Source organism: Dermacentor variabilis, chromosome 6 (genome assembly GCF_050947875.1).
Source record: "Dermacentor variabilis isolate Ectoservices chromosome 6, ASM5094787v1, whole genome shotgun sequence".
NCBI classification, from domain to species: Eukaryota; Metazoa; Arthropoda; class Arachnida; order Ixodida; family Ixodidae; genus Dermacentor; species Dermacentor variabilis.
The window spans coordinates 30,028,259-30,053,263 of record NC_134573.1 but is presented as its reverse complement, the minus strand read 5'-3'; the positions used below and the strand labels follow the sequence as shown (position 1 = coordinate 30,053,263).

Here is a 25,005-nt window from a genome sequence, read left to right as displayed (position 1 = left end):
TTGCGTGCACAAGTAGTCACGTGCGCGTGTGTGCAGCATACATCCTCATTGTTATAGCATCGCCGCCAAGCATGAGGGGCTTATTGAACTAACTGAATTTTGGAGAGTAAACTGTGTCGGAAAACCCGCAAAGTACGACTTACACAGATGCTGAGGACAAGATAGCTTCAGACCGTAATTAGAATCTACGAGAAAACAATTCTGTTGCCCATAAACAAAAAGGCAAATGAAATTTCGAGCGGCCGCTAGAGGTCTGCCTGCGTCACCGCAGCCGCTAGGTCATCATCATCAGCATGGCTACGCCAACTGCAGGGCAAAGGCCTCTCCCATACTTTTCCAACTACGACGGTAATGTACTAATTGTGGCCATGTTGTCCGGGCAAACTTCTTATACTCATCCGCACACCTAACTTTCTGCCGCCCTCCGCTACGCTTGCCTTCTCTTGGAATCCAGTCCGTAACCCTTAATGACCGTCGGTTATCTTCCCACCTCATTACATGTCCTGCCATGCCCACTTGTTTCTTAATTTCACCTAAGATGTCATTAACTCACGTTTGTTCCCTCACCCAATCTGCGCTTTTCTTATCCCATAACGTTATACCTATCATTCTTCTTTCCATAGCTCGTTGCGTCGTCCTCAATTTGAGGAGAACCCTTTTCGAAAGCCTCCCGCTTTCTGCCCCGTACGTGAGTACTGGTAAGAAACAGCTATTATACACTTTTCTCTTGAGGGATGATGACAACTTGCTGTTCATAATCTGAGAATGCCTGCAAAACGCAGCCAAGCCCAATCTTATTCTTCTGATTATTTCAGCCTCATGATCCGGACCCGCAGTCACTACCTGTCCTAAGTAGATGTATTCCCTTACCACTTCCAGTGCCTCGCTACCTATCGTAAACTGCTCTGCTCTTGCGACACTTTTAAACATTGCTTTAATTTTCTGCAGAATAATTGTTAGACCCACACTTCTGCTTTGCCTCTCCAAGTGAGTGAGCATGCATTGCAGTTGGTCCCCTGATTTACTAAGCAAGGCAATATCATCAGCGAATCGCAAGTTACTAAGGTATTCTCCATTAACTCTTATCCCCAATTCTTCCCAATCCAGGTCTCTGAAAATCTCCTGTAAACTCGCTGTGAATTGCATTGTAGAGATCGTATCTCCCTGCCTGACGCCTTTCTTTATTGGGATTTTGTTGCTTTCTTTATGGAGGATTACGGTGGCTGTGGAGCAGCTATATATATCTTTCAGTATTTTTACATACGGCTCGTCTACACCCTGATTCCGTAATGCCTCCATTACTGCAGAGGTTTCGACTGAATCAAATGCTTTCTCGTAATCAATGAAAGCTATATATAATGGTTGGTGATATTCCGCGCATTTCTGTATTGCCTGACTGATAGTGTGAATATGGTCTATTTTTGAGTAACCTTTACGGAATCCTGCCTGGTCCTTTGCTTGACGGAAGTCTAAGGTGTTCCTGATTTTATTTGCGATTACCTTAGTAAATACTTTGCAGGTGTAACGAAGAAGAGTAGCCTCTCTACGCCACAGCACCATCGCTACCGGCATGAGCTCGTGGTTGCTGTCTTTCGCCGAACGCTTGTGACGGCTACCCGTTCGCGCCCGTTGCTAATAAATCTCTTAGTAAGTGGTGGACGTGCTGGGTATCGACCACCCTGGAACTTCGGAGTCGCGCTCTACCCCCCATCATGCCCGACGACGCACGCACCCCTCCAGCTCCTCCAATGGCGCCGGCCACCTTGGTTTGTGCCGGTGCCTTGCGTCAGCGAGATCCCCCTATCTTCTACGGCACAGATGACAAAGATGTTGAAGATTGGATCTCGTCTTATGAGCGAGTGAGTGCCCATAACCAGAGGGACGACGTTACCAAGTTAAGAAACGTCGCATTCTATCTTACGGACGTTGCGAAACTATGGTTTCTATACCATGAAGCCAACCTCACTTCGTGGTTGGTCTTCAAGACCAACTTTACCCAAGTTTTCGGTCGGCCTGCAGTAAGGAAGCTTTGTGCAGAACAACGTTTGCGCACACGATCTCAAGAGGCCAGAGAAAACTTCACGAGCTACATTGAGGACATTGTCGACCTTTGCAAACGGGTGAATGCGTCGATGTCCGAGGAGGAGAAGATAACATATAATGAAGGGTATTCAGGACGACGCGTTACAAATGTTATTATCGAAGAGTCCTCACACTGTAGCTGAAGTGATAGAATTTTGCCAGAGTTACGACGAGTTGCGCAGGCAACGGCTTCCCACCCGACGTCCCATCCCGCCCGCCGACTCTCTATCAAGCCTTGGAGACGACGACACCATGATGCTCTCTTCGTAAAAATTCAGGAATTCGTTCGCGCAGAGGTCGTCCGCCAGCCATCTCTGATATCTTCTGTCGAGGAACCACCGTCTGCTTTGCATCCTACGATCCGCGACTTCATTCAAGAACAAGTATCTCAAGCCATTCCTCCAGCCGTTGAGCAGACACCAGTCACGGCTCCTCTCACTTACGCTAAAGCAGTTTCCCGATCTCGTCCACAAACGACCCTGCCACCCTCTATGCATCGACCACCGACATTTTTGCCGCCGTCTATGCCGCTTCACGACCGACGGTATTTTCCTCCTATGCCGCTGCCCGACCAACAGCATTTTCCGAATCCTCAACCGCGCCTCTGACCTTACCCCCACCAGTGGCGCACCTTCGATGACCGCCCAATGTGTTTTGCTTGCGGTGGTTCTGGTCACATGGCGCGCCATTGTCGTCGTGGCATGCTTCCTCTTCAAAACATCCGGCGAGCGCCACCTTTCCCCGCTTCGTTTTCCTCGTCGCCTTCCAGCCTTCCTACCTCTTCCTTCTCCCCTGACCGCCCAACCGCCTCTACTCGCCGCTCACCATCTCCCCGTCGTCGCTCGCTTTCTCCGATGCGGCGCCGTCCCGTGTCCACCGAGCAGGAAAACTCATGGCCGCAGTTCCCGAGACACGAACTGTATCCACGTCGCAACGCCCAAGTCCTCGTCCCTCTACAGCCAACGTAATTGAAGTCTCTGTCGAAAGAATCGCCGTCCTGGCACTTGTAGATACCGGAGCCGCCGTATCCGTAATTTCCGCCGAATTCTGCCGCACACTACGAAAGGTTTTGACGCCTCTCTCCGACTTCTCCCTTCGAACCGCGAACGCTCAAAATATAACGCCTCTCGCAGCCTGTACTGCTCGCGTCATCATTCAAGGTCTACTTTATACCGTCGAATTCGTCGTGCTGCCCACGTGTTCCCATTACATCATATTAGGCTGGGACTTCCTTGCAAATAATAATGCCGTTATTGACTGTTGTCACGCCGAACTAGAACATTCTGCACTTCCCGACGTCGAGACTATCGAAAACGACCCTTCCAGTGTTAAACTGTTTGTTTCCGAAGACAATTCCGTCCCTCCACGCTCTTCCCTGCTTGTGCCTGTGTCGTGCGCCGCTATTTCTGATGCCACTGTTCTCTTTACGCCCTCTGAGCTGTTCATTCGCCGCCGATGTTCTCCGCTGCCCTTTACTCTGCTTAGTCTTCGCAATGGCGTCACGAAAATGGTTGTCGACAATCCCACGGCCTGCCCTTTTGCTTTATTTTATGGTGAATGCCTAGGCCTTCTTCAACCGGTCGACACCTTTTGCATCTTTGACGCTCCTGCCGTTTCTACTTCTGCGGGCCTTGGCGCACTGACTTGTGACTCTGCGGTTGATCAGTCACTCCTCGACACTTTCCACTGCACCGTCGACGACGGCACGTCATCTAAAGAACGAAGCCAGCTTATTGCTCTCCTGCAGAGGTTCAGCGCTTCTTTCGATAGCCCTGCTTCCGGTTTGGGCCGCACATCGACCGTTTTTCACCAGATAGATACTGGCAGTCATGCACCTTTACGGCACCGCCCCTACCGAGTATCCGCCTCTGAGCGCCGTGTCATTGACCACCAGGTTGCTGACATGCTCAAGCGTGGCGTTGTGCAGCCTTCCAACAGTCCCTGGGCATCACCGGTCGTCCTCGTTAAGAAAAAGGATGGCTCTATTCGATTCTGCGTCGCCTACCGACGTCTGAACAAGATAACCCGCAAGGACGTTTACCCGTTACCGCGCATCGACGACGCCCTCGACTCTTTGCAGGGAGCTGAGTTCTTTCCTTTGCTGGATTTACGTTCCGGATACTGGCAAGTCCCCTTGGCACCATCTGATCTACCTAAAACAGCATTTGTAACACCTGACGGATTGTACGAATTCATCGTAATGCCTTTCGGCCTGTGTAACGCTCCAGCCACTTTTGTGAAAATGATGGATAATATTTTACGCGGCCTCAAATGGAACACATGTTTATGCTAGTTGGATGACGCAGTTGTCTTTTCCGCTGATTTCCGACCCCATCTTAGCCGTCTCGAGCAAGTTCTGAAATGCCTTACTGACGCGGGACTTCAGCTTAACTTAAAAAAATGTCGTTTCGGCGCCCGAAAGCTCGCTATTCTTGGCGATGTTGTATCGCGAGACGGCGGCCTTGCGGATCCAGCCAAGCTCCGCGCTGTCACCGAGTTTGCGCAACTAAAGAACTTAGAGGAGCTTCAAAGTTTCCTTGGTTTATGCTCGTACTTCCGTCGTTTCATTCGAAATTTCGCTTGCATAAGTGCACCCCTGACAGCCCTTCTAAGTGGCGACAAAGAACTTTCCGCTTGGTCGCCCACCTGTGATGATGCCTTCACGAAATTACGCCGCCTGCTAACCTCGCCACCTATCCTCCGCCACTTCGATCCTGCAGCGCCCACAGAGGTCCACACCGATGCCAGCGGCGTCGGACTTGGCGCCGTATTCGCGCAACGAAAAGCGGGGTTTGATGAATATGTCGTTGCCTACGCGAACCGAGGCTAATTACTCTGTTACAGAGAAAGAGTGTTTAGGCAATATTTGGGCCCTTGGAAAATTCCGTCCTTCTTTGTATGATCACACTTTCGATGTCGTCACTGACCATCACGCCCGTTGTTCGCTGTCTATCCTTAAGGACCCATCTGCCCGACTTGCTCGCTGGGCCCTTAAGCTAGAGGAGTACGACATCCGCGTTCTCTACCGTTCCGGCCGCAAACACACGGACGCTCACCGGTCTCCGCTGACTGCGTTTGCCTATCCGCCCTTGAGCCCACAGTTCCATCTCATGCACTGCGCGACATGCCGTAAGAGCAGCGCAAGGATCCCAGGATCAGCGCTCTCATCAGCATCCTTTCTGATCCATCCATATCTTCACCATCTCGCGCTCTTCGCCGCCAGGCTACCCACTTCTGCATTCGCGACGGCCTTCTTTACCGTCGTAATTACCTCTCTGACGGGCGCAAGTGGCTTCTCGTGATACCCCGCCATCTCCGTGACCTTATCTGCGACGCTTTCCACGCTGACCCTCAGTGCGCACATGCCGGCCTGTTCAACACCTATGCTCGACTACGCGTCCAATTTTATTGGCGCGGCATGTATAACTACGTCGGAGAGTTCATTCGCTCCTGTGCTCAGTGCCAACGCTGAAAATTACCTCCCGGACAAGTCTACCCGTCACAACCCCTTCCCTGCCCTAGTCGGCCCTTTGATCGTGTTGGTATAGACATATACGGACCGCTACCCTCCACTCCAGCAGGCAACCGCTGGATTATTGTTGCAGTGGATCACTTGACCCGCTATGCTGAAACAGCTGCTCTGCCGACTGCGACCGCCCACAACGTTGCATCGTTTCTATTGCGACATTTCGTTCTTCGCCACGGTGCCCCTCGCGAACTTCTGAGCGATAGAGGCCGCGCCTTTCTTTCCGATGCTTTGAAGGCACTACTCGACGAATGCCGAATCGTTCACCGCACCAGTGCAGCGTACCATCCGCAAACTAACGGCATGACCGAGCGCTTCAACCGTACTCTTGGCGATATGCTCTCCATGTACGTCGCCTCTGATCATTCAAACTGGGACCAAGTTCTCCCTTTCGTGACGTATGCGTACAATACTGCGGCCCAAGCAACTACTGGTTTTCCCCCTTACTTTCTCCTATACGGACGAGAACCTTCTACTACGCTCGATACCAATCTGTCATATACACCTGAGGCGTCCTAAAGTACTCTTCTATCTGAAGCTGTTCGTTATGCTGAGGAATGCCGCCAGCTTGCCCGCTCTTTTTCCACAGAGGACCAGTGGCAGCAGCAATCCCGTCAACCTGCCGGCCGTTCTGCACCAACTTTTTTGCCTGGTTCTCTCGTATGGCTTCGGGTACCCGCTACTACAACCGGCCTCTCCTCAAAACTTGTCGCAAAGTACCTAGGACCCTACCGCGTTCTGGAGCAAACGTCCTCCGTCAATTACATCGTAGAGCACCTCACGCCATCGACGGACCTACGCCATCGCGGCCATCAACTTGTCCACGTCTCTCGAAATAAGCCGTACTACGACCCAATAGTAGTCTCTTCGCCTTGAGCCGCCAGGATGGCGCCTTTTTCTGCGGACGGCGATTGTAACGAAGAAGAGTAGCCTGCCTGCGCCACAGCACCATCGCTACCGGCATGAGCTCGTGGTTGCTGTCCTTCGCCGAAAGCTTGTGACGGCTACCCGTTCGCGCCCGTGCTAATAAAAATGAACAGTAAGCTGATCGCTTTATAATTTTTCAATTCTTTGGCGTCTCCTTTCTTATGGATTATGATTATGTTAGCGTTCTTCCAAGATTCCGGTGCGCTCGAAGTCATGAGGCACTGCGTATACAGGTTGGCCAGTTTTTCTAGAACAATCTACCCACCATCCTTCAACAAATCTGCTGTTACATGAACCTCACCAGCTGCCTACCCCCTTTGCAAAGCTCCCAAGGCTTTCCTTACTTCTTCCGGCGTTACTTGTGCAATTTCCAATTCTTCTAGACTATTCTCTCTTCCATTATCGTCGTGGGTGCCACTGGTACTGTATAAATCTCTATAGAACTCCTCAGCCACTTAAACAATCTCTTAAATATTAGTAATGATATTGCCGGCATTGTCTCTTAATGCATACATCTTATTCTTTCCTGTTCCTTTCTTTTAATATTATATTAATTTAATTTTCTTTTAATATTTCTGTCTTCCACCGTTCCTGAGAGCATGTTCAATTCTATCCATATTATACTTCCTTATGTCAGCTGTCTTACGCTTGTTGATTAACTTCGAAAGTGCCGCCAGTTCTATTCTAGCTGTAGGATTAGAGGCTTTCGTATCTTTCGTATCCTGTGATTGCTTACTGGCATCATGTCTAACGGAGTTACCACCGACTTCGATTGCACATTCATTAACGTTGCCCATAAGATTGTTCATATCTTCAACACTAAGGTCCTCTTCCTGAGTTAAGGCCGAATACCTGTTCTGTAGCTGGATCCGGAATTCCTCTATTTTCCCTCATACCGCTAACTCATTGATCGGCTTCTTATATGCTAGTTTCTTCAGTTCCCTCCTCAAGTTCGAGGCTAATTCTGTCAAGGCTAATTCGAGTTCCTACTATCGTGTGGTCACTGCAGCGCACCTTGCCGAGCACGTCCACATATTCTATGATGCGAGGTTTTGCGCAGAGTATAACGTCTATTTCATTTGTAGTTGCGCTATTCGGGCTCCTCCCCGTCCACTTTCGGCTATCCCGCTTACGGAAGAAGGTATTCATTATCCGCATATTATTCTGTTCTTCAAACTCTGCTAATAACTCTCGCCTGCTATTCCTAGAGCCTATGCCATATTCCCCCACTGACTTGTATCCAGCCTGCTTCTTGCCTACCCTGGCATTGAAGACCCCATCACTACAGTGTATTTTGTTTTGACTTTACCCATCGCCGATTCCACGTCTTCACAGAAGCTTTCGACTTCCTGGTCATCATGACTGGATGTAGGGGCGTAGACCTAGGACACTTTAACGTAAAACTATTCCGAACTTTTCTATTCCAATTCTGCAATCAGCCCACTGCGATTGGTGAAAAACTTTTTTGGACCAGGCCCACTTCACCTGTCTGTCACGCAACGTCACGAAAACCGCGATAGCTCCCCATCTAATATGACGTGTACACACTGATTATGCATAATTTGACCGAACAAAACTAAAATAGTTATTTCTGATTCAACAGCTTTTTGCCGTTAGCCCTCGGCTATTGGTGAAAAGTTTTCGGGCTGCACCCACTTCACCGGCCTCACACGCGACGTCACAAAACCGCAAAAACTTACCACGTTAAAGTGACGCGTACGCGTTATAAATGCATTTATATGCCGAACAACACTGAATTTTCTTCTGAATAGCCGCAGGCTGCCCTGTTCCGAAAGGAATAAAAGATGGCAGCCGCCGATCGCTCCGGCACCGGCTACTTGCGCCTGCCGCAGAGCATGGGTTTATTTGCGTGTAATAAATCTTTTTGCGTGGCCGTGTAACGTCTCTAGAACTTTCGGCACGTTTACGACTTCGTTCTACCAACTCTTCTTTGCTGAAGATCCGTTTTAGCCTAATCCTTAAGCTTCCGTCGCATGCCGCCGCGATTTTCGACGACCCACCGTAAGCTAAGTAAGAGAATGTGGACCAATCGCAGACGCCTGCACCACCTTCTTCATCCGGTTATCCATATACAGTGCAGTGACTCGGCCCCATCGAATCCCTCTCAACTTGACCATGCTCCTCGCCTCTTGTCAGCCAATTAGATAAGACAAGCCGCTCAGTGCAGGCAATGTTATTCGTTTTTCAAGTAAACAAAAGGGACTTCCAATGAACGAGGGAGGTCCCATTTGATTGGTTTGTTCAGAGAACCCTGCAGGTGACTGCCCGATGCTTGTGTCGGCGGTTACACAAATTCGACGTCAGGAGATTGGAATAAAAACATATTGGAATAGTCTTACGTTATACGGCCCCTGTGCGGCCTTCAATTTGTACCGCTTATTGAGTTTCACAACAAGACCTGCCACCCTCTCCTTAATGCTGTAGAATTCCTGTATGTTACCAGCTATATTCTTATGAATCAGGAATCCGACTCCTAGTTCTCGTCTCTCCGCTAAGCCCCGGTAGCACAGGACGTGCCCGCTGTTCAGCATTGTATATGCTTCTTTCGTCCTGCTAACTTCACTAGGCCCTATTATATCGCATTTACTGCCCTCTAATTCCTCCAATAGCACTGCTAGACTCACCTCACTAGATAACGGTCTAGCGTTAAACGTTGCCAGGTTCAGATTCCAAAGGCGGCCTGTCCGGAGCCAGGGAATCTTAGCACCTTCTGCTGCGTCGCAGGTCTGACCACCGCCGTGGTCAGTTGCTTCGCAGCTGCTGGGTGGCGGTACTAATTTTGGATGAGCACAAGCCTACGAAAAATGCCGACCGACAAGAGGCTTATAGATTCGTTGTAAATTTGCAGGAGTCAGAAGTTCCTCCTACTGCCCTCTCGCGAGGGGTGGCGCGGAGAGATCCCTGTGCATTGACACCGCCCCATTCTCAGCCCCACCTTTCTCAGGAAGGCATTGTCTTTGATTGACTCCTACTAGGTGTTTTATTACCTTCTAGCTTATTCTTGTTTTCACATAGGCACTTATGCAAGAATAAAGCATTAAAATCGTGAGCAATTTAGGGTAGTAGAAATTATACTTACATATCCAGGGCACACCTCGGCAAAATGAACTGGCTGGCGAGCTTTACCCTTCAACAATGCGAGCCTGGGACAAATTAAAAAACTGGTCATTCTATCTATTCGGGATAACCGAAAAATATGCATTGTTGTTGCTGTTCAGGATGCGCAATGTTCCATGAAACATAAAAGGCAATAGGGTAAAATGCGCAAGTGAATAGCAACAGAACACCTTCGTCATCAATTTGATGCTATTTTGAGCATGCTATTTCACACAACGAATAATAAACTAAAACTGAAACAAAGAAGACACAAAGGAGTGCACTGGAGACTTTCTAGAGTAAGTACTTTACCTGCCATTCGAAAGATTGCACAAAAGAAATATGAGACGACACAGCATGACGCGTCTGCTCTCATGTGGTGAAGCCTGCACATGAACATAACCAGCTTTGTTCGTCAGTTCAGCAATACCATATTGTTTGCTTAATTTCTTTTTGTATGAAATCACAAGAGGACTGAATGAATCCATTAGAAATTCCAGCTGTTTCTACGTACACTCCAATAGAATCTCCAATTCCAGCTGTTTCTACGTACACTCCAATAATCTCGAATAGAATAAGGACAGCACTAGACTTTAGTGAGCCAAGGGACCAGGCTGGCTTCAGGAAATATTACTCTACAATGGATCACATCCATGTCATTAACCAGGTTATTGAGAACTCCGCAGACTACAATAAGCCTCCCTATATGGCTTTCATAGATTATGAAAAAGCATTTGATTCAGTAGTGGTACCAGCAGTCATAGAGGCATTGCATATTCAAGCAGTACAGACCGCTTACGTAAATACCGTGGAAATTATCTACAGAGATTCCACAGTCACCCTAATTCTACACAGGAAAAGTAGGAAGATACCTATAAAGGAAGGGGTCAGACAAGGTGACACAATTTCTCCGATGCTGTCCACTGTGTGCTTAGAAAAAGTATTCAAGCTATTAAACTGGTAAGGCTTAGGAGTAAAGATCGACGGCGAATACCTCAACAACCTTCGGTTTTCCGATGACATTGTTTTATTCAGCAACAATGCAGACGAGTTACAACAAATGATTGAGGACCCTAAAAGGGAGAGTGTAAGAGTGGGGCTGAAGATAAATATGGAGAAGACAATGATAAATAACCTGGCAAGGTAACAAGTGTTCAAGATCGCAAGTCAGCGTATCGTGTCTGTGGAGAAGTACGTTTACCTAGGTCAACTAACCACAGGGGACCCTGATCATGAAAAGGAAATTCACAGAGGAACAAAAATGGGTTGGACCAGTTAGGGCAGACATCGTGAGCTCCTGACTGGGAGCTTACCGTTATCATTGAAAAGGAAGGTATAAAATCAGTGTATTTTACTGGCGCTGCCATATGGGGCACAGACTTGGAGACTGCCAAAGAAGCTTGAGAACAAGTTAAGGACTGCGCAAAGAGCGATGGAACAAAGAACGCTAGGCATTACTTTAAGAGAAAGAAAGAAAGCGGTTTAGATCAGAGAGCAAACGGCTATAGACGATATTCCTAATAGACATTAGGACAAAAAAATGGTGCTAGGCAGGCCATGTAACGCGCAAACTACATAACCGTTGTACCATTAGGGTGACAGAATGGATACCAAGAGAAGGGAACCGTAGTAGAGGACGACAGAAGAATAGATGGTGCGACGTAATCAGTAGATTTGCGGGTGCTGGTTAGAATCGGTTGGCGCAAGACAGAGGTAACTGGAGATCGCAGGGAGAGGCCTTCGTCCTGCAGTGGACAACAATAGGCTGATGATATATATATATATATATATATATACATATATATATATATATATATATATATATATATATATATACATATATATCATCAGCCTGCTTACGCCCACTGCAGGGCAAAGGCCTCTGCCATACTTCTCCAAATACCCCGGTCATGTACTAATGGTGGCCATGTTGTCCCTGCAAACTTCTTAATCTCATTCGCCCACCCAACTTCCTGCCTCCTCTTGATACGCTTCCCTTTCCTTGGAATCCACTCCTAAACCCTTAATGACAATTGGTTATCTTCCCTCCTCATTACATGTCCTGCCCATGCCATTTTCTTTTTCTTGATTACAACTAAGATGCCATTGACTCGCGTTTGTTCCATCACCCACTCTGCTCTTTTCTTATTCCTTAACGTTCCACTAATCATTCTCATTTCCATAGCTCGTTGCGTCGTCCTCAATTTACGTAGAACCCTTTTCGCAAGCCTCCAGGTTTCTGCCCCGTATGCGAGTACAGGTAAGACACAGCTGTTATGCACTTTTCACTTGAGGGATAATGGGAACTTGCTGTTCATGATCTCAGAATGCCAGCCAAACGCACCCCCAATCCATTCTTATTCTTCTGTGTATTTCAGTCTCATGATTCGGGTCCGCGGTCACTACCTGTCCAAAGTAGATGTATTCCCTTACCACTTCCAGTGCCTCGCTACTTATTGTAAATTGCGGTTCCCTTCCGAGACTGTTAAACATTACTTTAGTTTTCTGCAGAATAATTTTTATACCCATTCTTCTGCTTTGCTTCTCCAGGTCAGTGAGCATGCATTGCAATCCCCTGAGTTACTAAGCAAGGCAATATCATCAGCGAATCGCAAGTTACGAAGGTACTCTCCATTATCTCTTATCCCCAATCCTTCCCTATCCAGGTCTCTAAATACCTCCTGTAAACACGCTGTGAATAACATTGCAGAGATCTATCTCCCTGCCTGACGCCCTTCTTTATTGGGATTTTATTGCTTTCTATATGGAGGACAACGGTGGCTGTGGAGCCGCTATAGATACCTTTCAGTATTTTTATATATGGCTCGTCTACATCCCTATTCCGTAATGCCTGCATGACTGCTGAGGTTTCTACTGAATCAAACGCTTTCTCGTAATCAATGAAAGCTATATATAAGGGTCGGTTATATTCCGCACATTTCTCTCTCACCTGATTGATAGTGTGAATATGATCTATTGTGAATAGTTCATGGTTATATTGCGCTCAGTTTTACAAACACGATATTAAGGAAGGACAGGACTTGGACGTTCACCAACTAGCCCCCTTCATTGCTTTACTAAATATTGTGAATAGCCTTTACGAAATCCTGTCTGCTCCTTTTGTGGACAGAAGTCTAAGGTGTTCCTTATTCTATTTGCGATTACCTTAGTAAATACTTTGTAGGCAATGGACAGTAAGCTTATCGGTTATCTTGGCGTTCTTGTGTGCTGGAGGTCATAAGGCATTGCATATACAGGGTGGCAAGTTTTTCTAGAACAATCTGCGCACCATCCTTCAACAAATCTGCTATTATCTGACCCTCCCCAGCTGCCTTCCCCCTTTGCATAGCTCCCAAGACTTTCCTTACTTCTTGCGGCGTTACTTGTGGAATTTCAAATTCCTCTAGACTATTCTCTCTTCCATTGAGTTCCTTGGTGCCCACTGGTACTGTATAAGTCTCTGTAGAACTACTCAGCCACTTTAACTTTTCATCCATAATAGTAATGACATTGCCGGCTTTGTCTCTTAAAGCATACATCTGATTTTTGCCTAGTCCTAGGTTATTCATCACTGCTTTTAGGCTTCCTCCGTTCCTGTGTGCATGTTCAATTTTATCCATAATATACTTCGTTATGTCAGCTGTCTTATGCTTGTTGATTAACTTGGAAAGTTCTGCCAGTTCAATTCTAGCTTTAGGGTTAGAGGCTTTCATAGATTGGTGTTTCGTTATCAGATTTTTCGTCTCCTGCGATAGCTTACTTGTATCCTGTCCGTCTGAATCGTTTTGTACTAAAGGCTATGAACTTGTAGCAGCAAGGCAGAGTGTGAAGCGTTTATTTCATAAAAAGAGTTGTAATGACATTTGTCACTTAGAAGACAGTTGTCTGTCTATCTGAATACAAATACTGCTAATAATGGTAACGAATGAAGTCCTAGTCAGTTGCCTTTTCTTCCTTCTCAAACAAAGTAGAAGGCATCTGCGAGCAAGCAGAGGACATTATTATACTAAACTGAACATTTCCTAACAATACAATAAACAATAAACAATAAAGCTAGCCAGTTATTTAGATTATGGTGTATTGCTATTTCTTAGGCGTGAATCTGTAGGTGTGCTTTGTGCATGCTACACTGCAAAACCAAATGCAACTTGACAACAATGACACAAAGCGGAAGCGTTGTATAAGACGATCATAGAAGGGAAAAACACGCAAACCGAGTATGTTCAGTGGTAGTCCTGTGTGTCATTTCGAGCAATATCCATGAAATGTGAGTTTTCCATGAATGCGCAACTCTGCTAGCTTTGTGGACATAATAATTCACTGGCATTACCATTTACATAATATCTTACTTTTTCAAACACAATTTGAACCTTTTTACACAACGTAGTGTAAAGCTTTAATATTTCGCATGGAATAATGACACTGAAATGGAGGCATACAAAACAAGGCTACAGTGAAAATGAGAATGATGGCGTTCCTTCTTATTGCCCTTATTGCGTTTCCGTTCTATGTGCAGGCCTCATTTTTCCATATTCTGCGCGCTTGATGTGGTCCCAATTTTTTCATTAGCATAGCACAGTTATGAGCTGTAAGCATAAGTACGGCGGGCATTTTACACAGTTTTCATTATACAGTTTTTTCATTTGCGAAATACGTGCATGTATAACAGTAAACAGTCATTTCCAAACAAAATAGAACATTTAATGCGATTATCATTCCTAGGGTAATTCGCCCTAATTTCAGGGGCTGCCTGTCCATCTGTCTGTTCATGTCTGTTTCGCAGTCAACTCGGGTCACTGGGACGCCAGCACAGGTTAACACGTACGGGCCACCGGGGATGTGCCGCTCTATAATGAACCTCTTAGTCGCCAGCTTATCTCACTGGGTATGCGGCCCTCCTCTAGCATGTGCATGTGTCCCTTCCTACACGGTGGCAAAGAGATGTGCTACTCTTCAGTGAAACTTTCAGTAAAAGTCTGATGCCAACTTTTCACAGGTCATGTAGCGCTCTTCAATGACCCAATTTGTCGCCGCCTTGGGACACAGGGTATACGCTTCCGAAGTCGAGCCTCATAGAACACGAACGCTTGTGGTAGTAAAATGTCAGCCTCCTTTGCTAAGGCCTTAGGTTGCTCACGGGTCACAAAAATGCGATGTCTGCCGTTATAGAAGGAACGTTAAAGCGAACCAACTTGGACATAAGGGTGGACCTGCCATCTCTCCAAGTTGGATTCCAACTGACACCGTGAAACCGACAGCAAACCCACGAACTTTGGTGTTAATTAAGGTGAAATTACTTAAAGCATTCGAACACGCGACCCAACTTGGGGATATGGGTGAATCGTGCGTCGACCTCACTACCTTTGGTGATAATTAGGGCAATGTTACTTAGGGCACAAGTAATTAACATATAGTTAATTAAGGCACTCGACCCAATGACCTTGGTGGAAGGAAACAACTAATAGGAAGTGAGAAGCTATTTTCATGAAAACGTCAAGTAATGTTGTGAATGTCTCATCATCTCGCAGGCTTTCTTACCTTCATCCTCTTTAGCGTATGCTAAACCGACAGTCAACTTTTCCTGCTGCTGCTTGAGTGAATTGGTCTTGCTCGGTGGAAGGGCACCACCACGGTGTCGTGCAACTCTACAGTGTGACGCGAACTTAAATAGCAGCACTAAGTACTTGAAGGTGATCTTATAAGAAGACCGAAACAAGGACACCAAGCACTGCATAGGGGCAATTGCATGTACTTATTAGTTTAATTAAAGCAATGCAAATCTACGAAAATGAAAGTTGAATAAAACAACCTGACTGAAGGTGGGGTACGAATTCAGACCTTCGCATTACACGTGACATGCTCTTTCCGATTGAGTTACCGCGGCGCCATTGATGGGAAAATGATGCAGAGAAGCACTAGAACGGGAGTTTGTTCGGATCGCAGAGCAACAGTGACAAACGCAGCACCACAAACTGTTGTCACTGATGCAGCAACAGCACTGTTGAACAGACGTCAAGAATGGGCGAGTAGTCGGTGCTTTTTGGCGTGCTGAGCGACCGTAGCAACAGGTTAGCAATCGGCAGTGTCCAGCTACTATGTAAGAGCCGTATCAAAGGTGCTGGTGCGCTGGCGGCCGTCAAATAGCAAGAACAGTGAAAATCTGGTAGTGGGCTTGGGAGACCGCGTTTCATGCGTGTGTGATTACTAAGGCAATGATCCGAGCTGGAATGGTCTGACGCAGCACACGTAGATATAATCTCACTAAGAGTTCTCTTGAAATGTTCTGTTAAACCATTGGTCTGTGGATGATAAGCAGCAGTGGTGCGTTAATAAGGCATGGATATAGGAGAGACTGCAGGACGTCCGAGAGGAATACGAGACCCCGATCGTTCAGCAGTTCCCGAGGAGCGTGATGGCGGAGAATACTGGCGTTTAGAATGAACGAGGTGACATCTTTTGCTGATGCGGCAGGTCAGGTGGTGATTACAGCGTATCGTATGAAATCACTGACTACGACGAAATTCCATCTATTGCCAGCGCCAGTACCGAGACGGTCAAATGGGGTGGCTTGGCAACGAAGTGGGTCGGCAGGTGTGGTGGAGGGATGCGCGACATATTTGCATCGTTTTCAGGACATGCCGGAGTGTATGTATTGGCGGACGAAGTTGTACATCCCGCACCAGTAGTATCGTAGGCGAAACCGTGCACTCCGGCGCGACTGCACTGGGGTCACAGTGAAAAGCGGAGCATAAATCATTTCTAAGGCGGTGGGACCCTACTAAGAGTCATGTGCAGCTGTCATTGAGGTAGTTGGGGCGCTATGAAATCCGTCAGGATTGGTGAAATGATGCTCCGGCCGACGTATGGCTCGAGGTGCCGAAACTGCCGGAGGGTTTGCGAAACATCGAATATCATGACAATTCACGGGTCATTTCGCTGCTCCGAGGCAATGTCCAGGATGTGAAGTGAAATATCATCACAGTAGGTAGAAGTACGGTTGTCAGAATTAACTGGGTAGAGCGACACGGCATCGGCGTCATAGTATCTGCGTCAGGAGCGATTTCCGACGTGGATGTCATATTCATTGGTTCAGACGGCCCACCGAATTAGGCGGCCCAGTGGGTGATTGAGGTTAGACAACCATCAAAGAACGTGATGATCCGTCACTACTTCTAAGGGTCGACCGTAAATATATGGGCGCAATTTTTGATGAGTCTATAGGATGGTGGGGCATTCTTTTTTTGTTACTTAGCAGATCGCCCCAGCTTTTCTGAGGGCACGACTGGCTTACACGACCACGCATTCGGCATCAGTGCTCTTACGCTGTTTGAGCACGGCACCAAGACAGCCACCATGGGCGTTCATGTGAAATTCTGTAGGTGTACTTGGATCAAAATGACGCAAGATTGGTGGAGACGTAAGTAGTAGGTGAAGAGTTGAAAACGCATCAATAGAGCTTTCTGACCCATTAGAATGTTCATTGCTGCCTTGAAGAAGTTGGTTTAAGGGTGCGATCGCAGTACTGACATTTTCAAGGCGTTGTCGAAAATAGCAACACAGGCCAATGAAGCTGTGTAGAGCTTTCAATTTAGTGGGCTTCGGTAATTCGGATACGGCGCAAAATTTAGGAGGATCATTAATAATACATTCTTTGGAGACAACGTGGCCTAATACAGTCAGTTTTCGTGCTGCAAATCTGCAATTTTCAAGATAACCTGCAGACCAGCATTCCAAGCACAGGTCAAAAGTTGATATTTTGGTGCCTACGAACGCCGCAACGCGCCCACACTAAAGGTCGGTGCTCTCGGTGGGCACTGCAAGATTTGACAAAAATAAAGTTTTGTGGAACATACTCTGAGCGCGCGCGCGACACGCGCTAGTCCGTTCTAAGAGCCTGCTATGATGGTCATCTGGTTCTGGTGCTCCATTGCAGTCACTTGGTTGACTGCGTTAGTTAGTTCGAACTACATGACCGACCCCCAGCAGCCTACTGCCCTTTGGCTACCTTCCGCCTAAAGCTGCCTCTCTCCCACAGGACATCCCAACTCCACAGCCCAATTTCCGAGACAAGGACTCACATGTTTCTTTCACCCAGGTTCATAGATCTACACCACATCATTTCGGAGACTTCTCGGTATCGCCACTTGCCAGCCTGTCTCCTGAGGTTGTTCACGAGCCGGCAGACGGCATCGTGGCCCTTTGCAAGATGCTCCGTACCAGCAACTTTAGCGGTGTATTGTGGATCGCACCACGGCGTCTGAGAGCGCACGCCTCCAGCTCTGATTTACCTCCGAGGAGCATGGCGATCCCTGCCGTTTCCAGTTGCTCAACAGCATGCGACGGCTCCTGGGCTCAAGCGATCTCGACGTGAAGGTTGCGCTTTTGAAAGAGCTCTTTCTGCCGCGCTTGCCGCAGTCCACCAGCTTTGTCTTGGTCGCTACAGGAGACTTGACCATTGGCCACCTCGTCCAGCTCGCTCATCGAGTGCACGACGCGACCTCTCCTGTTGCCGCTCTCTCATTAACACCAGAGACCTCTATCACTTAGGTTCCTGGATCGACTCCCCTCGGACGTCCTCTCAGGGCCAGCGCGGCTCGCTCACGCCCCAGCAGCCGTCCCTTTTCGCGAGTAGTCCCCGCTCGCGCAGGCCTCGAGGCTCGCCTATTTGGTGGTATCTTCGCACTTTTTAGCACCACGCCCACCTGTGCTATTCCACATACCGGTGGGAGGAAAATTCAATGTGAGATAACTGAAGTTGGCATGTGGACCTCGTCTTACAACCCGGCCGCCTTTTATTCATCTTGGATCTCATTTCCGGGCTGCGTTTGCTTGCAGGCACTGACGCCGAAGTCCGAGTACTGCCGCTCTCCAAGCGCGACCGAGCTTCTAAGTATCCAGCCCCTACGCTCCCCGTGGCGAACTCAACCTCCATCGCCACGTATGGTATACGGTCCCTCACTCTCGACATTGGCCTGCGGCGCATGTTCCGGCAGGTCGTCATCGTTGCCGACTTTAATCAGCCTATCCTCGCCTCTCTATCACTGATTCTTTTCGACCTCAACGTCAGCATGCGCCAGCATTACTTGATTCTCAGCATGACGGGACTGTCCATCCCTCCAGTTCTGTCGGCTATCGTTCCCACTGGCATCCACACGGTGATATATGCAATTTAGATCAGCCACCCAAGCACAGTGTAACCCTCCACATTGTCACACGTGGTCCACCCTGGCAGATAGTCCGCACCGCCTCTTCGGTGAGCGTCTGGCAATGGCTAAACGGGGATTCTAGCACATGCTCCAGCCGTGTATAGTTCGCCCTTCGTCCAGCAGTTGGGCCTTCACACTTTATCTCCTGCCCGAGAAATAACTTGGTAATGGCCGTTGGTGCGGCTACTACCATGTACTCAACACTCACTGTCCACAAGAGCTATCCACTTCGGCACATTCTAGATATCACCGACCACTTGGAAGGATGTAAATACTTCGTAAAGTGGAACTTCTCAAGGTTTATCATCGAATCTTCGTTGAGCCTGCTGCTATTAAAATGGCGGCCATTACTACACCTTTCGGCCTGTTTGAGTATGTGCACAATGCTGCTCAAGTGTTCCAAAGATTTATGGCTGAAGTAACGAACGCATGCCGGCTGTATTTGCCTAAATCAAGGACACTCTCTTCACGAGTCGCAATCGACAAGATCATGAGCGTTACTTCCGGGAACTCTTTCAACGCCTTCTACAATTAGGTCTGGTTCAACTCTCAGAAATGCGTCTTTGGGTCTCCCGAGCTTGAGTTCCTCGGTCTCCCGGAGCTCAAGCTGCTTTCAGGGCTGCTGAGCAAGCCGTCAACGATTTTGTGCTTCTCAACCACCCGAGAACTAACGTGCCTGCTTGCATGATAGTGGATGATTCCAGTGTCGCCATCGGCGCTATTTTCCAGCAGCAAACATCTCCGAATGGCGTCCATTTGGCGGCTTCTATAGGAAGCTCCAACCTGCCGGGACTCGCTACAACGTTTCTGGCCGCGAGTTGCTCGCTATTTGCTCCACTATCCAGCACTTCATGCACTTCTTGGAGGGCCAGCCATTTCATATTTTAACGGATCACAAGGCTCTCGTGTATCTCTTCCGTACAAACTATTCCATGTAGGTCGCACCAAAACTTCGTCAACCGGCCTAGCCATCGCAGTTCACAACGGATATCAGGCGAGTGAAAGGTACCGAAAACGAGGCAGCTTATGCAATCTCCTGCGTCAATTCCCTTGGCACTTCTACATTAACTGTGGACTGGTAACGTCTAGTTTTGTCGCAGATGGAATACACTGAGCTGCAAGCGCTGCGTGACTATCCCCATTCCCTCGGTCTACTAACCGTTTGCGCCAAGTCGTGGTTGTCGCTTTGACCACGTCCATCTTGATTTGGTTGGGCCACTTTCTACCTATCACTACTGCCGGTACATTCTAACAATGATTGACGGCTTCAGCCGTTGGCGTGAAGCCGTGGCCATTCCGGACATCACTGCGGAACTTTCTCCCAAGCCTTCGTTTCAGCATGGGTTTTCCGCTTCGGCTGCCCCGGCATCATCCCCACTGATCGCGACCGGTAATTTAACTGTACCCTCTCGTCATCCCTCAAACGCTTGCTTGGCGCTAAACACTGCCGTACCACTGAATAACATTACGACATCATTGAGCGATGCTCAAGAGACGAGCCGCCGCGTGAACGACGAAGAAGTTGATCGGTGCCCTTGGCACGAGCGAGTATCAGCGTGGCTGCCTGGCTCCAGTGTATATAGCGTGTGAATAGCATCTTTCGTCTGTGTCTTTCCACACGTAACAATATTATCCCTGTGCCAACGGCAACGTTGACTTTCTCTTCCGCCAGCTTAAGGCTGCCCTAACTACGCGCCTGGATCGGGAGCAATGGGTCGATAACCTTGGTATGGCGCTTCTCGGCCTATGCGTGGTTTTTAGTCGCGGCCTTGGCTATTCTCCGGCTTATCTCGTCTATAATGCACCCCTTGCGACTTCCTGAAGACTTGTTCTTTCCTTCGTACCCTCGCCTCAGCCGCAGCAGCACGTTCAATGCCTACAAGACTGTATTGAACAATTGCACCCCGCCCCGCCTCGATCTTCGGAACACAGCATCTTTGTGCATCCGTACCTTCAGTTTTCGACCCATCTTTACCTCAGACGAGACGTTTTAAAGGCACCTCTTATATCCTGCTACGATGGACCATACCATGTCCTCCACAAGATGCCGACGTCCACTAACATCGTATTGAATGGTCTCGAAGAAGCAGGCTCATTGGAGCGCATAGAACCGGCCTACGAGGCTCACCGAGGACGCTGCCTGCGTATCCGCGGACCGGCGTGTCACAAAAACAGCACCGTCTCCACTTCATCGACGGCTCCATTTCGCTGTTCCGTCTTGCCAAGGGGCTATGTAGCGCCCACCGACGACACTATGCGCGGACGCTAAAGATCACTATTCTCAGTCGTCACTACAAGAGATGACGAAAATAAAGTTTGGCGGCGTGTTCTCACAGCGCGAGCACGGCACGCTCTAGCCCGCTCAATGTGCCTGCTACGCTCGTCCTCTGGTTCTGACACTCCACCAAAATGTAAACTGCGGACATGGGTCGGAAAATCTGGCGAAACGAAGACAGCGTTATCGAGGTAGCAGAGAAAAGTATGGTACTTCAGGCCGCGCAGGATACCGTCCATCATGTGTTCAAAGGTGGAGAGCGCGTTGGAGAGACAGAACGCCAACGCAGTAAATTCGTACTAGCAGTCTGCTGGTACAAAAGCGGCTTTTTAAGAGTCAGAATGAGCCATGGGTACGCACCAGCAGCCAGAGCACAGAGATAAGGAGGAAAGAGCTCCGGTCTTTGCAAACAGTCAAGTGCGTCGTCTGTACGTGGCAATGGTTATACATCCTTTCGGGTAATCTTGTTTAGCCTTCGATAATGAACGCCAAATAGTGTGCTACGGTTTTTATTTAGTTAAGACGACTGGTGGTGACCAGGGTCAACAATAAGACCGGATGACATCGCGTTTGAGCATATTGACACGAGAACTCGTTTATCTTTTGAAGCGGTCTGCGCTGGTCGCATGACAGAAGACGAAGAAAGGGGCTAGGGGAGAAGTGAAAAGGAAGAAGTTGGAATAAAATGGCGGACGACACCCGTCTCACTTAGATTATGTCATTTCTGTTGCCGTTCTAGTTAGGAACGCTACACTTTGGCGCAGCCGACAGTTTTCGAAGACCAGCCATGCGGGTGACGTTTTTCGTCGACCAGGCGTCATCGGAGTCTGTTGTGTTCACCCGATATCAAGTGCACGGAGAGCCAGCGACGGACGTTCCTCTTGAAGTTAGTTCTACTGCGCTGATCAACGTGGTGCTGCAACAAGCTACAATCAGCCGCAAAGCCCTCGTGCAAACAGGATCGGTGACAGTGAATCTACAACTGCAGACACTGAGCGAACTCGTTCTGGAACCTATACGACGTGGCACCCTCAAAGAGGAAACGCCTGCCGGGAAGGTGAGCCTAGACTTGAGTGTTATGGAACTGCAAAGGAACATTGTACAACAGATCGAAATAATGAGAACTTTCGTCCAAGCGCTTAGTCGAGAGCAGTCAGCACGAAGCATTGTTGAACCAGATGTTTTTGAAGGAAACTCGCAAAGTGCACACTACTGGCTGTGGTTTTTCGAGTATGCCTGTGACAAGAATATGTGGCACTCCGACGACACAAAGATTTTGAATATGCGCCGCTATTTTGGCGGTATAGCCAGAAAATGGTATGACGTGCAACTCATGGATCATGGAACAACATGTTGGGAACTGTTTAAAAGCAACTTTTTAGCGGCTTTCGAAGGCAACGCCGTAGACAGATGGGATGCGGCACTACGGTTCAGTTATACAGGTGGCTCTCTGCTTGAGTACTGTCTTGAGAAGCGTCGCCTATTGTATTCTGCAGAACTGAAGCTGTCGTCTTCTGGTATTGTAGCTTTGATAACGCAAGGGTTTTGTATCGAGATCCGTAGTCATGTCGAGCTCAAAGGTCCAAGAACGTTTGATGACCTTCTGAACTTTCTACAGACCTCAGTGCCAAGAATTACATCGAGAAGACAGCCAGATGGTAGAACAGAGCAACTTGATTCGCGTAAGCTGAGTGAGCATCTAGAGTTGTTGCCGTCAACTGAATGTCAACACAGCTTCATAAACAAATCTCTGGGAAGCGTAAATCATGAGTGGGAGGATGGTGAAGAACCAATTACCGCAGTTCATGGCAACCTACTTCCACATAATCTGTCTACCGTGCATCACAAGCCCCCAAAAAAAAGAGCTTCAGTGAGACAGTGTATTTGGTGTCGTCAAGCTTATTGTACGCCCCATTAAAGTAGATGGCATTGAAGTGAAGGCTCTCGTTGACAGTGGAGCTTCGGTATCAATTATCAACAAGACTCGAGTGGATGCCTGTCGTCTGCACGCTGGTAGAACATTGCGTGTCCAAGCCTACGATGGGTCAGTGACCATGCATAGCGAATCGGTAACCCTGGCTATTGAACTTCAAGGAAATGCTAGTACCAGTGACGTATTGGCAATTCCCAATGTCACCTGCGATTTTCTTTTGTCCCGTCCAGATATGAAAAAACATAAGATGAACCTCTATTGGGATGACAAGGTAATGGCCGAAGACACGATAAGAACAGAAGAGCCTAGTCTGTCAAGGCTAATTTTTCACCAGAAAGACATCAAGACTAAGTACCCAGAGCTTATATGCATGGGAAGCTACACTGCAGCAATGAAATCACATGTCGTTCCTTTCGAGCTCGCAGATAAAACAGTGGTTCGTAGAACCCCCTATAATATATCCAGAGACAAAAAGGTGTGGCTGAAAAACGAGTTACAAGAAATGTTACACGCAGGTATCATCCGGCCTTCTGTATCCCCATTTGCTTCTCCTATAACTATTGCACCTAAAGAAGACGGGACATTCCGCGTCTGCACAGACTACCGGGCTCTCAATCGTCAAACTGAATTGATACCTTATCCAATGCCGAGAATCGACGACATCGTTGACGAAACTGGTGGTTGCCATTGTTTTTCCCGAATAGATCTCTGCAAGGGCTTTTGGCAGATTCCACTAAGTGAAGAAACGAAGAAGTACACCGCGTTCGTAACCCCATTTGACTTGTTTAAGTACAACCGCCTACCATTTGGTTCGAAAAACTCCCCTGCGTGGCTTCAGAAGATTATGACGGACATTCTGAAACCTTACCAGGGCATATTTTGCAATGTGTACATCGACGACATCATCATCTACTCAAAGACAAAGGAAGAACACCGTAGTGATCTTTCAAAAGTTCATGCCCTCAGACTTGCCCAACTGAAAGTCAACTTCAAGAAAAGTGCTTTCTTTCAAGATACCGTTGTACTTCTTGGCACAGTGTTTGATGGACAGACTAAAAGCACTAAGCAAGAATCGGTAGAGAGAATCTCGAAGATGGTAAAGCCTTATGATGTGCATTCCCTGACGTTTTTCTTGGCCTTGCAGGACACTTCCGGGCGTTTATCAAAGACTATGCACTGAGAACAAGGTGCCTCACACGTTTAACTCAGAAAGACGTGCCTTTTCATTGAGACGAGAAGTGCGAGGCTGTCTATCGTGAGCTTGTAAAACTAATATCGTTGGACCCCATCTTGCGAATACCGGATTTTTCTCTGGCTTTCGTGCTGAACACGGACGCATCACATTATGCTACCGAAGCAGTTCTATACCAGAAGCCATCCAAACAAGCTGATCAGAACAAGCACTACGTTCTGGGGTACTACAGCTATACCGTGAAACCCGCCGAAATCAATTACTCTACCACAGAAAAGGAAGCTCTGGCCGTCTTAAAAGCTGTGCAGTACTTTCGTACTTACCTGGAAGGTGTAAAATTCATACTTTTCACGGACCATCAAGCACTGACTCAACTTCTGAGCATGGACCAGCCAAGAGGCCGCATTGCTAGATGGGTGAACTATCTGCAATAATTTGATTTCGTAATTTCGCACCGTCCTGGCCCACTCTTCACTGACGCTGACGCACTATCAAGATTAGTTGTACAGCAATCAAGCAATAATCCAGAGACAATCAATCATATTAAGCTATGGAAAGGTACAGAAGAGCTCCAGTTTATCAATGGAAGGTATCACGTACCACCAACTATGACTCCAAGGATTCTTCATCTATACCACGACACCCCTGGATCGAGTGGACATGATGGCTTCTGGCGCACTTATAAGACATTGCTCATTAGATTCACATGGCCGGGCATGAAAAACGACATTAGCCATTACATCCGCA

The 25,005-nt window shown here is 47.9% G+C and overlaps 1 protein-coding gene across 12 annotated transcripts in view; it reads right to left on the bottom strand.

The window, feature by feature from the left end:
* LOC142584113 (uncharacterized) overlaps window positions 1–25,005 on the bottom strand; it is a 162,218-nt gene that overhangs the window by 15,451 nt on the left and 121,762 nt on the right. For all 12 annotated transcript variants that reach the window (XM_075694279.1, XM_075694291.1, XM_075694285.1 and 9 more), the window contains one exon: window positions 9,636–9,699. In XM_075694279.1, the coding sequence (XP_075550394.1) occupies window positions 9,636–9,699 (64 nt within the window). The remainder of the gene's footprint in view (window positions 1–9,635; window positions 9,700–25,005) is intronic.